This window comes from Myxocyprinus asiaticus, chromosome 3, assembly GCF_019703515.2.
Source record: "Myxocyprinus asiaticus isolate MX2 ecotype Aquarium Trade chromosome 3, UBuf_Myxa_2, whole genome shotgun sequence".
NCBI classification, from domain to species: Eukaryota; Metazoa; Chordata; class Actinopteri; order Cypriniformes; family Catostomidae; genus Myxocyprinus; species Myxocyprinus asiaticus.
The window spans coordinates 17,040,124-17,053,015 of record NC_059346.1 but is presented as its reverse complement, the minus strand read 5'-3'; the positions used below and the strand labels follow the sequence as shown (position 1 = coordinate 17,053,015).

General features: G+C 37.4%; 1 protein-coding gene across 1 annotated transcript in view; it reads right to left on the bottom strand.

Moving 5' to 3' along the window:
- Nucleotides 1-495: 495 nt before the first annotated feature.
- The window catches only part of arhgap20b (Rho GTPase activating protein 20b), an 80,607-nt gene continuing 68,210 nt past the window's right edge, over nucleotides 496-12,892 (bottom strand). Inside the window, exons 14-15 of the mRNA XM_051661052.1 lie at nucleotides 7,652-7,766; nucleotides 496-4,411 (exon numbers count right to left, since the gene is read on the bottom strand). Coding sequence (XP_051517012.1) covers nucleotides 2,574-4,411; nucleotides 7,652-7,766 — 1,953 coding nt within the window. The 3' untranslated portion in view covers nucleotides 496-2,573. The remainder of the gene's footprint in view (nucleotides 4,412-7,651; nucleotides 7,767-12,892) is intronic.

The window sequence follows — 12,892 nt, the reverse complement described above, 5'->3', positions numbered from 1 at the left end:
TAAGAAATATTCAATTTTTTATCCTTTTCATTTCCCCCCATTATCTAGATAAAATGTTTCCATTTTTATCCTGCTAGGTTCTATCCTCTTAGGCATGATATAAACCAAGTTATAGTTAATAAAGTTGAAGTGTCTGAGCTTGACCAGAGCATATTTCTGAAAGTCTGGTATAGCCTTTTATATAAATATTTACTTAAATTACAACACAAGCATATTAATTTGTTAAAAGTTACAGAGTTCAAATGGTACTGTGTAACAGAAATAGCCCCTCTTATCTATTATATAAAATCAGAATGAACTATAAAAAAATTAATGCAAAAAAAAACAAAAACAAAAAAAAACAAAAAAAAAACTACTACGTCAATGCATACATGAAAGTACTGCTGGCACCATTTGTTAAAGGAAGTCTGTAGCCTCACAATTGGTAATGATATACTGTAAGTTTGTATTACTCACCTTATAACTGCGCAAAATAAACATGACTCTGGACTCTTTTCAACAAAAATATAAAGTGTTTATTTAAAATATTATTCAATAATCCATTAATATCTTTAACTTGGGCCTTCAGTATGCATACTCAATCACTCACTATCTTTCTGTCATCATTCACTGTTGCTTCACTCTCTGCCCCCAGAAACGTTTCTTCTTAATTTACCAGTATACAGTAGACTTCACTGCGAAACTAATTTTAATTTGTAATTTTTTCCCTCAGTAAAAATATAGTAAGGCATAGTGTCATCATTTACTCACCATCATGCCATCCCAAACTCATATTACTGCCATTGTTCTGCAGAACACAAAGGATGTATGGAGTGTTTTTGTCCATACAATGCAAGTCAATTGGGTCCTAAAGCATTAAGCTTCAAAAAGGACATAAGGGCAGTATAAAAGTAATTCATACAACTGGTTTAATCAATGTCTTCTGAAGTAAAGAGAAACAGATCAAAATATACTGTAAGTCCTTATTCACTATAAATATTGGCATCTGGCCCAACTGGAACACAAGCTTCAAGACAGTGATTCTTTGATTCTGCTCACGGTTGCCAGGTACTCAATTCTGAGTATCATTATACATCAATTATGTTGCATTTTCATTTTCTAGTGTTCACCATCAACGTTTTTTTGTATCACACGTGACTCCATTTGAACTTGTGCAATTTCAAAATAGCTCAACTGGGCATGAAAACAGCAAACCTGGCAACACTGTCTAATTTGAGTACAGCACGCTGTGTAAAGCATAAGGAAATGTGTCAATTAGCTTCTCTCATTTACGCACCAAGAACGGCAAGATTTATAATGAATTAGGCATTTATTTTGGTCTGTTTCTTACCTAAAGCGATCATATCACTTCAGAAGACATGGATTAAACCCAGAGTCGTAAGGATGACTTTCATGCTGCCTTTATGTCCATTTTGAAGCTTGAATTTTTTTGATCCCATTGACTTACACCCTGTCTACACTGGGCGCATCCGTTGATGCAACGCGCCACAACAGCTTGAGGCTGTCTACACTAGACGTGTCGAAGCAAACGTTTTTAACAGTTTATTTGTCTTTTTGGTAGTAGTGCCAGCACATGCAGCGCAAAATGGAACAGTACATCCATTTACTGTTGCCGTTACAGACGCTTCCAATGTAGACAGCTTCATTGATTATATTGGGATCTATAGACCTTATTCACGTTTGTGCCTTCTTTGATTTTTAATTGGAATAACAACAAGGCTGTTAGGGATAGACTTACCATCTCTTCAGTGGCATGCATGGTATAAAGCTGTAAAAAGCTCCTAGATCACATCTCATTGTCTGGAGTTTTTTGTCTACTGAATGTTCTTGAAAAGATGTTTTTTCAATGTTTTGTCCGGGGAATGATCCAAAAACACTTTAAACTGCAGTACAGCCCATTAAAGAGACTGTACAACTATCCTTCACAGCCTCATTGTCATTCCCATCAAAAATCAAAGATGGTGCTGTTGTGAATAAGGTTTATTTGCTTTTGAAAAGATGCTGCGCTCACGTCCTGTGACAGGAGTCATATTGTATGGACAAAAACACCTAATATATTCTTCAAAATATCTTTGTATGCCGTAGAAGAAATAAAGTCATACAAGTTTGAGACTGCATGATGGTGAGTAAATGATGAGATAATTCTCATTTTTGGGTGAACTAATTCTTTAAAACAAGATAAATTTACTTGAGAAATAGCATAGAGTATAAAGACTTGTTTTCAGAGAATCTTTCACTAGTAATTTCGTGTTTTAAGCATAAATCTAACAAATTGTGTAAGGTTTATGCTTAAAACTAGATAAAACAATTCACCAATATGGCCAGAAAAATAACCTTAATTCAAGATAAATTCTCTCAAAACAAGTCTTATAATCTTACACTTTTTTTTTTTTTAACAAGTACATTTGAAACATTTTTAGTGTAAGGATTTTTTACAGTCTGGGTTTACTATATATCCATGCTTATTCTAATGAAAACAAACACTTTTACATTGAGGCAAATGATTAACAATGTTTCTATGAATATGCTACATACCCCACACCACTTAATATTACATATCCACAAGAAATAATTTATGGTAACTGCTTGTTCTGTGCTGACCCTCTGCTGCGTACATTGACAGGAAGCTTGATGTAGATTGTGTGGCGGAAGGTTCCTGTGAGTTTGCCAGTGGGTTTTGAAGAGCTCTGCTTAGCATGACCATGAAAGAGCTTAATACCGTGGTTAACACTATAACCACTGCTAATGCTAACAGCAGGGCCAGCGGTATCAGGACTGCTGTGCAGGTCATCAACACTGCTCACGCTATGACTAATGCCCTTGTCAAGACTACTACATTTGACACACTGGACAGTATTCTCTTCTGGGTAACTGCTTACTCCATTGCTGATACTACTACTACTATCTAAGGTAACAATACCAAAGTCACCACCACACAGACTTGGATCTGCCACACCCACATTCTCAGAGGAAATACAGTGTGTTTGTACCTGGACTGATGTTTGCTGTGGTGGTTTAAAATGCAACACTTGTGGAACATTATGACTGTAAAAAAGTGTTTCTGGCCTCAACTCTTTATCGCTCTTTGTGATGTCAGCAGTTTGATTTGTGACCTTGGAATATTTTAACAATACACTTCCAGAGGACGGGAAGAATGTGATTTTCATTCTGCTCACTTTCTGCCCAACTGAAATATGCATGTTTGAGCGTGTATTTGGTTGTTCCAGCTGAAGTTGACCAACAGAGTTTTTCATTTTGGTACTGATTTGCTTTTGGGTTGTTGTGGGTGTGTTTATGAGTATTTGTGTAACCTCAGATGCCCGTATCTCATTACCAATCTTCTTTGCCTGTGGGACTGTCCATATGCTGCAGGGATATTGTGAGATTGCCTGCGAGTTTAGGTCAAGATTGGGATCTATCTTGTATACGTTAGAGGACTTTGAAGGATTTACTGTAAACCCCAAGCTGCACACACTCTCACCGTTACACTCCAACACACACTGTCTTTGTAAACCTTCAACCTCATGTATATCACTGAATGACTCACTACTCATGGTATCTTCTCTCTCAGCTCTATCTTCATCCTTCTCTCTTCTCTCTCCTCCACAGTCATTAAAAGATACTTTAAATTCTCTCTTTTTCTCATGTTCTGTCTCCTGATCTCTCTTTCCCCAAAACTCCACCTTCTCCTCTTCATAAGTGAAAGTATTTGTCCATCGCTTTCTAGCCATTACTGGGGTGAGAGGCCGCAGTCTTGCAGCTGCTCCGAACAGAAAAGGACTGGACTGTGTTTCTTGAGGGCTGGGGTTTGGATCGGCAGAGCTCAGGGACAGTGTACTATCCAATGAGCTGAGTGAAGAAGTGGTAGTTGATGACACACTTGACATGCTGGCCAATCTCTGCGCAGGATGCCTGAAGCGGCTGGGGATTTGCGGTGACTTCCAGAAAGTGTAATGTCGCCGCCTTGTACCTGTCCCAGAATTATGTGACCGTTGTTCTGGACTGAACCTCACAGAGCCCTGTGAATGCTCATTTTGGCTGTCTGTTACAGCAGCATCATAGCTAGATTGGCGGATAACAGGTGGATGAGTCAGTGCCTGTGTTTGGGTTGTGGAAAAATACATGGAAGGTTCAGAGAGGCATCGATCACGTGATTGGCTAAGTTCCCCAACCCCCAACATGCTCACAGAAGTACTGGAATGTGATGAAATTGAATCCAGTGTTCCGCAGCTGTAGACACCCTCAGATGATGGCATATTAGTATGAAAGGGGCATGGTCTCCTCTTCTCTTTAAGAGAAAGTGCAGCTAGAGGGAGGAAAAGTGGATGAACTTCAGGAGAGAGAGGGGTAGAAGTGATGAAGTCTTGATCGGTGTCTTCCGAAGAGGAGTGTTGATGAAGGTACGAAGTGCCTATAGAAGACAAAGAGTTATACCTTAAAGGGATAGTTCCTGCAAAAATAAAAATTCTGTCATCATTTACTCACCCTCATATTGTTCCAAATCCATATGACTTTATTTTTTCTGAGGAACACAAAAGAAGCTATTAGGCAGAATGTTAACCTCAGTCCCCATTCACTTTCATTGGATATTTTTTCCTACAATGAAAGATGACATTCTGTCTAACAGCTCCTTTTGTGTTTTTTGGAAGAAATAAAGTCATAGAGGTTGAAAAAACATGAGGGTAAGTAAATAATAGCAATAGACACTGACCACTGCCTGCATAAGTGCCCAAAAACTGAATATTCTCTCATCATTTACTCATTCTAATAACGCCCTAAACTCATTTGAGTTTTCCTTTAACATGGAATTCACAAATAATAAACTTCTGCCAACTAAAGCCGCCAACCAGCCATACAGCAATGGATACTCCACCAACTACTGCCTGCATCCCTGCAGTCAGTTTGGATAGACATGAAAAGGGAGAGGAAGATTGGCTTCCCCAGCTGAGTCTGGTTCCTCTCAAGGTTTTTCTCTCCACTAACTAAACATCTTATGGAGTTTTTCTATACACAGTCACCTTTGGCTTGCTCACTGGGGGCTTAAAAACAAGGACACTAAGGCATGATGTTCTATTTAGCTGTTCACTGTGGAATTTAAGACATTTAAGACATTAAGGCATGATTTTCTATAAAGCTTCTTTAAAACTATGTGTATTTGGATAGTGCACAAATATGGAAATGACTTGACATTCCCCAGTCTTAAGACATAAGACAAAAAAATGTCCACAAAACATACACACATTGAATAAGCAGACAGAACACAGATAAAAGAATGGCAGATGCTATTTGCACCCTGGTGCAAATAAAGGTAGATACTATTTACACCCCAGTGTAAATAGTGGCAAATAATATTTGCACCCCAACCCTGGTACAAATAATGGGAGATACTATTTGCCCTCCTAATTAAATACTAACATACTGTATTGGGGCATAACTGCAGCATTTATTGTGTTTATTGTGTATTTAGAATTCCCAATAGACTATTGGGGTGCAAATTATGGCAGAGGCATCCTCTTTGGCACCCTCCCAGCAGGTGGCGCCCTAGGTGACAGCCAAGTTCGCCTGTGCCAAACAAAAGGCCCTGAGTGTAAGCCAGAACAAATTATACTGCAAGATGAAGCAATCTGGAAGATGCAGCTCCAGTTCATGGGTTACCTCTATTTTGGTTAAAACCTCCAGTTTTAGTGTTATAAGTCCAGGTCATTAACCAGTAGACTGTTAAACCCACAAATAAGTTGGGCACTTTGATTATCCTTGGGCCCTGCTAAAGTAAGTGAACTAGAACCCAATGGCCACTCTTAACAGTGAATCAGAGACTTCTGCATAGATTTGTGAACATGCCAGAAAGGCTACTGTGAGTGCATGAATCAGGTTTCTGTGGTACAGAGTGGTTCGATAGAAGCCACTTCTGAGTAAAGGGCATATCAGCCTGTCTGGAGTTTGCCAAACTCCACCTAAATGACCCTAAGAGATTGAGGGGAAAAAATTATATGAGAAAAAGACTGATAGCCTTAAGGAAAAAGGCCAGGTTTCTCTCCAGGCCAGTACTGTGGGGATGCTATGAGCATCTGAAGGATGAACTGAAGGTAAAACTGCGAAATCCTTGAAGAAAACCTGTTACACAGGGCAAACATTAATCTTTCATCCTGAGCATGACCAAACTACCAAAGACCATGCAGGAATATCTTTGAAAAAAAATTCTTAATGTCCTTTAATGTCCCAAAGTATAGACATGAAACTCACTGAAAATCTATGTTGAGATTAGAAAACCACAGGGTATTTTTGAAATAACATCATACCATACTACTACTAGGAATGCAACATGTAAACTACACAGTGTATGCATTTTCTTTATGCATACCATATAACCTACTACATTTGGCAAGCGTGTATATTTGCAGAATAGCAGCGCACACTATAAGGGTTACATCTCCAAGGGTGAAATAAATCTTGACTTAACCTTTCATTTAATTTAAAACCGTGACAAATAAATGAAAAGTATTACAAACCACAATCTTAACACCTTCATTACATTATTTTATTAGACTCACAAAAACAAAATTTCTACACAAAATTTGAATAAAAATTACTGTATTTCCGAGATGATATCATGCAAAGTAATGAGGTCATGTAGCACCAATGTAGAATACTACAGTTCAGAAGGTTAATTGTTGCATACTGCATACCATATCACACACTATTCTTTAAAAATGGACTGCATTATACAAAATATTCTGTACTGTGTAGTAGGCAGAACATTAGTATTATTAACATACCCACAGTTTATTGACATTTGTTGAGTTTAAGGGAGAATCTGCCCAAATCCAGTGAGCTGGAATTGAGTCATACTAAAAGTCTCCTAGAATACTGTACTTGAATTTGTAATCACTGCCAAAGGCAATTCTACAAGCGTTTTAACAGTTACATAAATGAGATTTTCATTTTTTTACTTGCAGATATTTTACTTCTTGGTATCGTTGCCTCTGAACAAACATTAGGCCAAAACACCTGTGGGCAACTTAAAGCCCAAAGTATACTTTGGCTTTGACTCTTACGCTTAGCATCTGTGTACAGTCGAAAGCTCACCTTTCAAAGTATACTTCATTTGAATGTGCATGCATACACAGGTGGTTGGTGCATGCACACTACGACTGCAATGAGATACTGGACTTTTTCTCTTCAGGAGTTTAGACCCATAAAGATGTCTTTATAGTCCTTCAGACTCGAATTATACAAATGCAAGTATCTCCTGACCTCCTCACACACACGGTCTTGAAGTGCACATCCACTGTTGTTGTTTCCACCTTCGTCTACTTTTGTTCCCCAGTGATTACATCTTCTTCTAGGGCTTCTTTGTGACAGTAACACCTCAATGTCGAGAATTACCACCTTATGGACTTATTTGTGCATATAATTCCACATGCATGAGGTTAGAAAAATTGAGCCACATGCATTCAGTGCTCGAGCACTCTGTTGAAGACGAAATTTGCGTCACGCATCCTGTACACAGAGGTACACTTTGGGCTTCAGTGTGTGTGTGGGTGTACGAGGAAAATGTATTGTCAAAAGGCTAATTACTAATTGTACCTCAATGAGCATCTACCTTTCATTCTAATGAGGGCCAAAGAGAACAAATATAGCACACAATTACCTGTGAAGTCATGGGTTTCCTGCCCTGAATTAATTTGCCTAGTGAACAGACTCTCCAGATCATTCCCAAATATGGTGGGAGTGTTTTCTATCATGTACTGGATGAGCTCAGCAACCTAAACAACAGAAGGAAAAAACACACAACTTCATTAATATGGAAAACAGACGGAGCTGGCCCACAAATATAAGCATCAACTGTAACAGTATATATATCACAGGCTGAAGTGGAGCAAGCCAGAGCATCATTCAGATGTGCAAACCAGCTCCTACTAGATGCAAAGCGGTTGTTGAAAATGTTTATGATTTGTTAAAGTTTTAAAAAGATTTATGTTTTGTACATTCATTTGAATATGCCAGTGACGGATGTGGCCACGTTGTGTATGCTAGTTGCCAACCAACTTGTTTCAGTCCAAATACTAGAGTGTTTAGACATAGTTTAGAGTGTTCATAGCACAGACTGTGTGTGATGCCAATGTCTGTCTGGCATGTGCTTAGAGATCCTCTATCCTTGTTTGTGTCTCATTGTGTCTCATTCCTGAATTTCAGAGCTCTTTGAAAACATGAGCAAAAAGCCCCTACATTTTTTCTTAAATTAATGGAAAATTAAAATGCATGTGGATGGTGACAATACACAGTAACATTTCCTTTGGAAATTAAGTTTTTTCATAGAAACTCTAAGGTGTTTTGGCTACAGATGTGGCTACAGATGAGTAAATACAGTGCATCCGGAAAGTATTCACAGCGCTTCACTTTTCCACATTTTATTATGTTACAGCCTTATTCCAAAATGGATTAAATTCATTATTTTCCTCAAAATTCTACAAACAATACCCCATAATGACAACATGAAAGAAGTTTGTTTGAAATCTTTGCAAATTTATTAAAAATAAAAAAATCACATGTACATAAGTATTCACAGCCTTTGCCATGACACTCAAAATTGAGCTCAGGTGCATCCTGTTTCCACTGATCATCCTTGAGATGTTTCTACAACTTGATTGGAGTCCACCTATGGTAAATTCAGTTGATTGGACATGATTTGGAAAGGCACACACCTGTCTATATAAGGTCCCACAGCACAAAGGAGTGGCTACGGGACAACTCTGTGAATGTCCTTGAGTGGCCCAGCCAGATCCCAGACTTGAACCCGATTAAACATCTATGGAGAGATCTGAAAATGGCTGTGCACCGATGCTCCCCATCCAACCTGATGAAGCTTGAGAGGTCCTGCAAAGAAGAATGGGAGAAACTGCCCAAAAAATAGGTGTGCCAAGCTTGTAGCATTATACTCAAAAGACTTGAGGCTGTAATTGGTGCCAAAGGTGCTTCAACAAAGTATTGAGCAAAGGCTGTGAATACTTATGTACATGGTTTTTTAAAAAATTTTTTAGTTTTTTTTTTATAAATTTGCAGAGATTTCAAACAAACTTTCACGTTGTCATTATGGGGTATTGTTTGTAGAATTGAGGAAAATAATGAATTTAATCCATTTTGGAATAAGGCTATAACAAAATGTGGAAAAAGTGAAGCGCTGTGAGTACTTTCCGGATGCACTGTATCCACTGACTGACTCCTGCTGTTCTCTTAATTCTAAAGGATTCTCATGAGTTCATAGTAGCAAAGGGCATTATCATGGTTCTGGACATGGTGAACCATGGTAACCCTAATAGCAAGAAGGTGTTCACTAAAATGGCCTGCTTTTATTAAGCACACATTTATCTATTTGAGAAAACAAATTGTGTTGGATTTAATTGGAAAATGAGACAATTTGTTAAAATTCTGAATTTGTTGAAATACTGAAAACAAAAGCTGTTGAGAAATAATAGCATCTTTTGCACTGTGTCATTGACTTCAAACTGCTCATTTTTGCACTGTGATAAATTTCAGGATCAGAGGCTTAACTGGTGTATGTTTCATTATTAATGATGCTTGCTAACCATAACTACTACTGCTCAAAGTAAGGGTAGAGATATCAACAAAACCACTAACTCCAAGCATTAAACTTCAGTGTGTAACTCTTCCCACTACAGACATAAATGATACCTCAAATTGTGCTGCTGGTTGAAGTGTGCATGAGGTTTTTTTTTTTTTTTTTTCCTTCACCTGGTTGCAGAAAAAACTGACTATATATATATATATATATATATATATTGAAGACACCTGAGCTTGTAGAATCTGGATCTGTAAGAGATCCAGTGCCAGCTCCAACAATTAAATCTGCACTGTGCTAGAGAAAATTTAAGTTTACAGAGGTTTAATGATAGTATGATATAAAACTACTATATATATATATATATAATGTAGGCCTATAATAATGTAATGGGGAGAATATCTGATGATCTTGATAAAGCATTTTTAAGCGAAACAAAATTATGAATATTTCTATACAGGTGTCACCAATGCCTTGTGCTGGGCTGATTTTTTTTGTACCAGTCCATAGTGAAGAAAAGGAACAGTTTTGCATGTCTTCACATTAATAATAAATTAAAACAAAATCCTATCTGAACCTTTCTTGATTCAGGCTTTTTATATAGTTACCTCTGTACTAGGGACCAGATTCAGAAGAATATATTACATACTTGTGGGTGGGCTCTTTTGAGCTGGACCAATAAGCAACCATCCTGAACACCCTAGTATAATGACAGTGACTTTTAAAGGTAAAAATCTAGTTTATATTACATTTTCAAAATTTTTACTACATTGCAAAAAATTATTTTCTTACTCAATTTTGTACTGTTTTCCCGTAAAAATATCTAAACATTTTTTAAATAAGATATATTTACATGTAAAGTAGGGTGGCCAGACATCCTATATTTAAGCACTTTTTCTAGTGTCCTGACTTATTCGGAGAAAATCATGTTTTGTCCCGTATTTCCCCTCTCTTAAAATTTCTCTATTGCCTATGCGGCTTTCTCAGTCATGTGAGTATTCTAATCAAAGGTAGCCAAGGATACGGCTTGTAAAATCAATAAAATCACACCGTGTTATTTGAAGTACATGACTGGATTAAACTATCCAATCACAATTCCCTATCAAAAGATGTCCAGTTAGTGAACTGATTGAAGAGTCAGTTTGAAAGAGCACACAGATGAAATTGCGGCAGGAAAAATGTCAAGGAAGCATTCATTTCCAAAAAAAGAATTCACAGACAGAGCCTAGTAAAGTGAGGTGTGAGATTTGTGGAGCTCGCTTTTCCATCGCCCATGGAGGCCGCGCCGACATCGCGCAGCATGTTCATACAAAAAAGCATGTGGATGCTGCTAAAAGTAAGTATGCCATACCAAGTATTAGCATTTTTATTTGTTTTTTATTTTTATTTTTTTGAAGCAAAGTTCTGAATCTGACAAGGTGCACGCAAGTGAAGGACTTTTTGCTTATCATTCTGCTGCGCACAACCATAGCTTTGCACATTCATGACCTGAGAAAAGTCTCGCAGGCCAGGCTGGAGGAATCATTCATACCCTCTGACATTAAAAAGCAGTAGGATGCCCTGGTTGAAACTGGTGACATGTGAGCAGATGATTTATTTTGTGCACTGAGAAACTTTTATTCAGTTTCAGTGGATTACCTCCAAAATTGGAGAACATAGAAAAACTTGAGTGGGCCGTACTAAGAGACATCCCAGAGTGGAAAGACATTCAGAGCAGCCTCGAACACTTCTACTCCAGAATCCCCACTCTCAGTTTGATTGACAAAACCACGATCTTTGATGAATGGTCTTGCGCGAAAAACACCGTCACTTGTCGCATCACTGAGTGGAACATGAACAAGACAGCCGTGTCTGAGAGATGGACATAGGTTTTCCGTGAGCTGGAGAGCAAGACCATCAACTTTGGAGTATTAGCCAAGGTCGTGGAGTTTGTTTATGCCTGCCTGGGACATCTGTATCTGTGGAGCGTGTTCTCATTAATCAACGTAACAAGGATAAATCTTGATTCAGTGTAACAGTCATGAAGGCAATGCTTTTCATACATCTTAATTTTGGACTGGACTGCTCTGCATTTTACGATAAGCTCTTGAAAGACAAGCACACACTCAAAAAAACAAAAACGAGGTGACAACAGTTACAGATGCGGATGCACCCTCTACTTCACATTGATCTGCACCTAGGTAAGGATACGTTAATTACATTTTTGCTGGGAGGGGGCTGTCTCGTTTTCCACAAGCAGGAATCTGGTCACCCTAGTGTAAAGCAAAATGGCATAAGATATAAAGTCTTTTTTTTCAGAGAAATTTGACAATTTTGTTAGGTTTATGCTTAAAAAACTATTTGCCATGCAATAGGGTAAGAAAAAGTTTCCCTTTGAATTAAGTTCATTTTTCTTACCCAATTGGCAAATATTTTTTTCTTGTTTTAAGCATAACCTTCACAAAAAGTAGTCAGATTTCTGTCAAAACATTAGTTAATATACAGTATGATGTTATTTTACTTGTCAAGTAAATGTATCTTATTTTAAGAATGTTTCGGTACTTTTACTGGAAAACAAGACAATACTAGTTGTTTTTTTTTTGTTTTTTTTGGCAGTGTAACTACAGAGTTCTATATGTAATTATTTAGATAACAGACTATTAGCTGTGGTAGCTGTTTATATATTCATCCATGTAATTCCATGTTTCAGTCTTAGTGTGTGACATTTTTCATTTATGAACTTTTATTTAAAGACCCTGTAGGAAATTAGTGACTTTGTGGCAGGGTATATTTACAACTGCCAGCATTCATCACCAATAATATGCAAGAAATTATATGTAAATTAGTTTAGGAATCTTGGCCACGTTCGAACACCATTATATGAAGGATAAAAGACAAATGATCAGATTAGAAACCTGAATAAAAATTCTCCATTAAATATGTAATACAACAGGCTCGTTGTATCTACTCACAATTTATATGTAAGGGATTTTATCTTAAGAAGGGAATTATGATTAATTATGGGAATATTAAAATTCTGCCACGCTGAGTTAGTATGATGCATCTGTTTACTCTTTAGAGTAATACTATTCTCATGGCCATCAAAAATAATATCACAAATATATTGAAATATTGTTTGAGCACAGAGCGCAGATCTTTTAAGAATCCATTGATGAGATTATCAAAATATCCCACTGTCAAATCCTCTTTGAATGCAAACAAGACTTTATTTCTAATCTACAACATAAAAACTAAATTAACACACATAGATAAACATAAAAACAGGTGGGCGAGTGAACTGTAACAGAAGGTGAATAGAAATTACCTGTAATG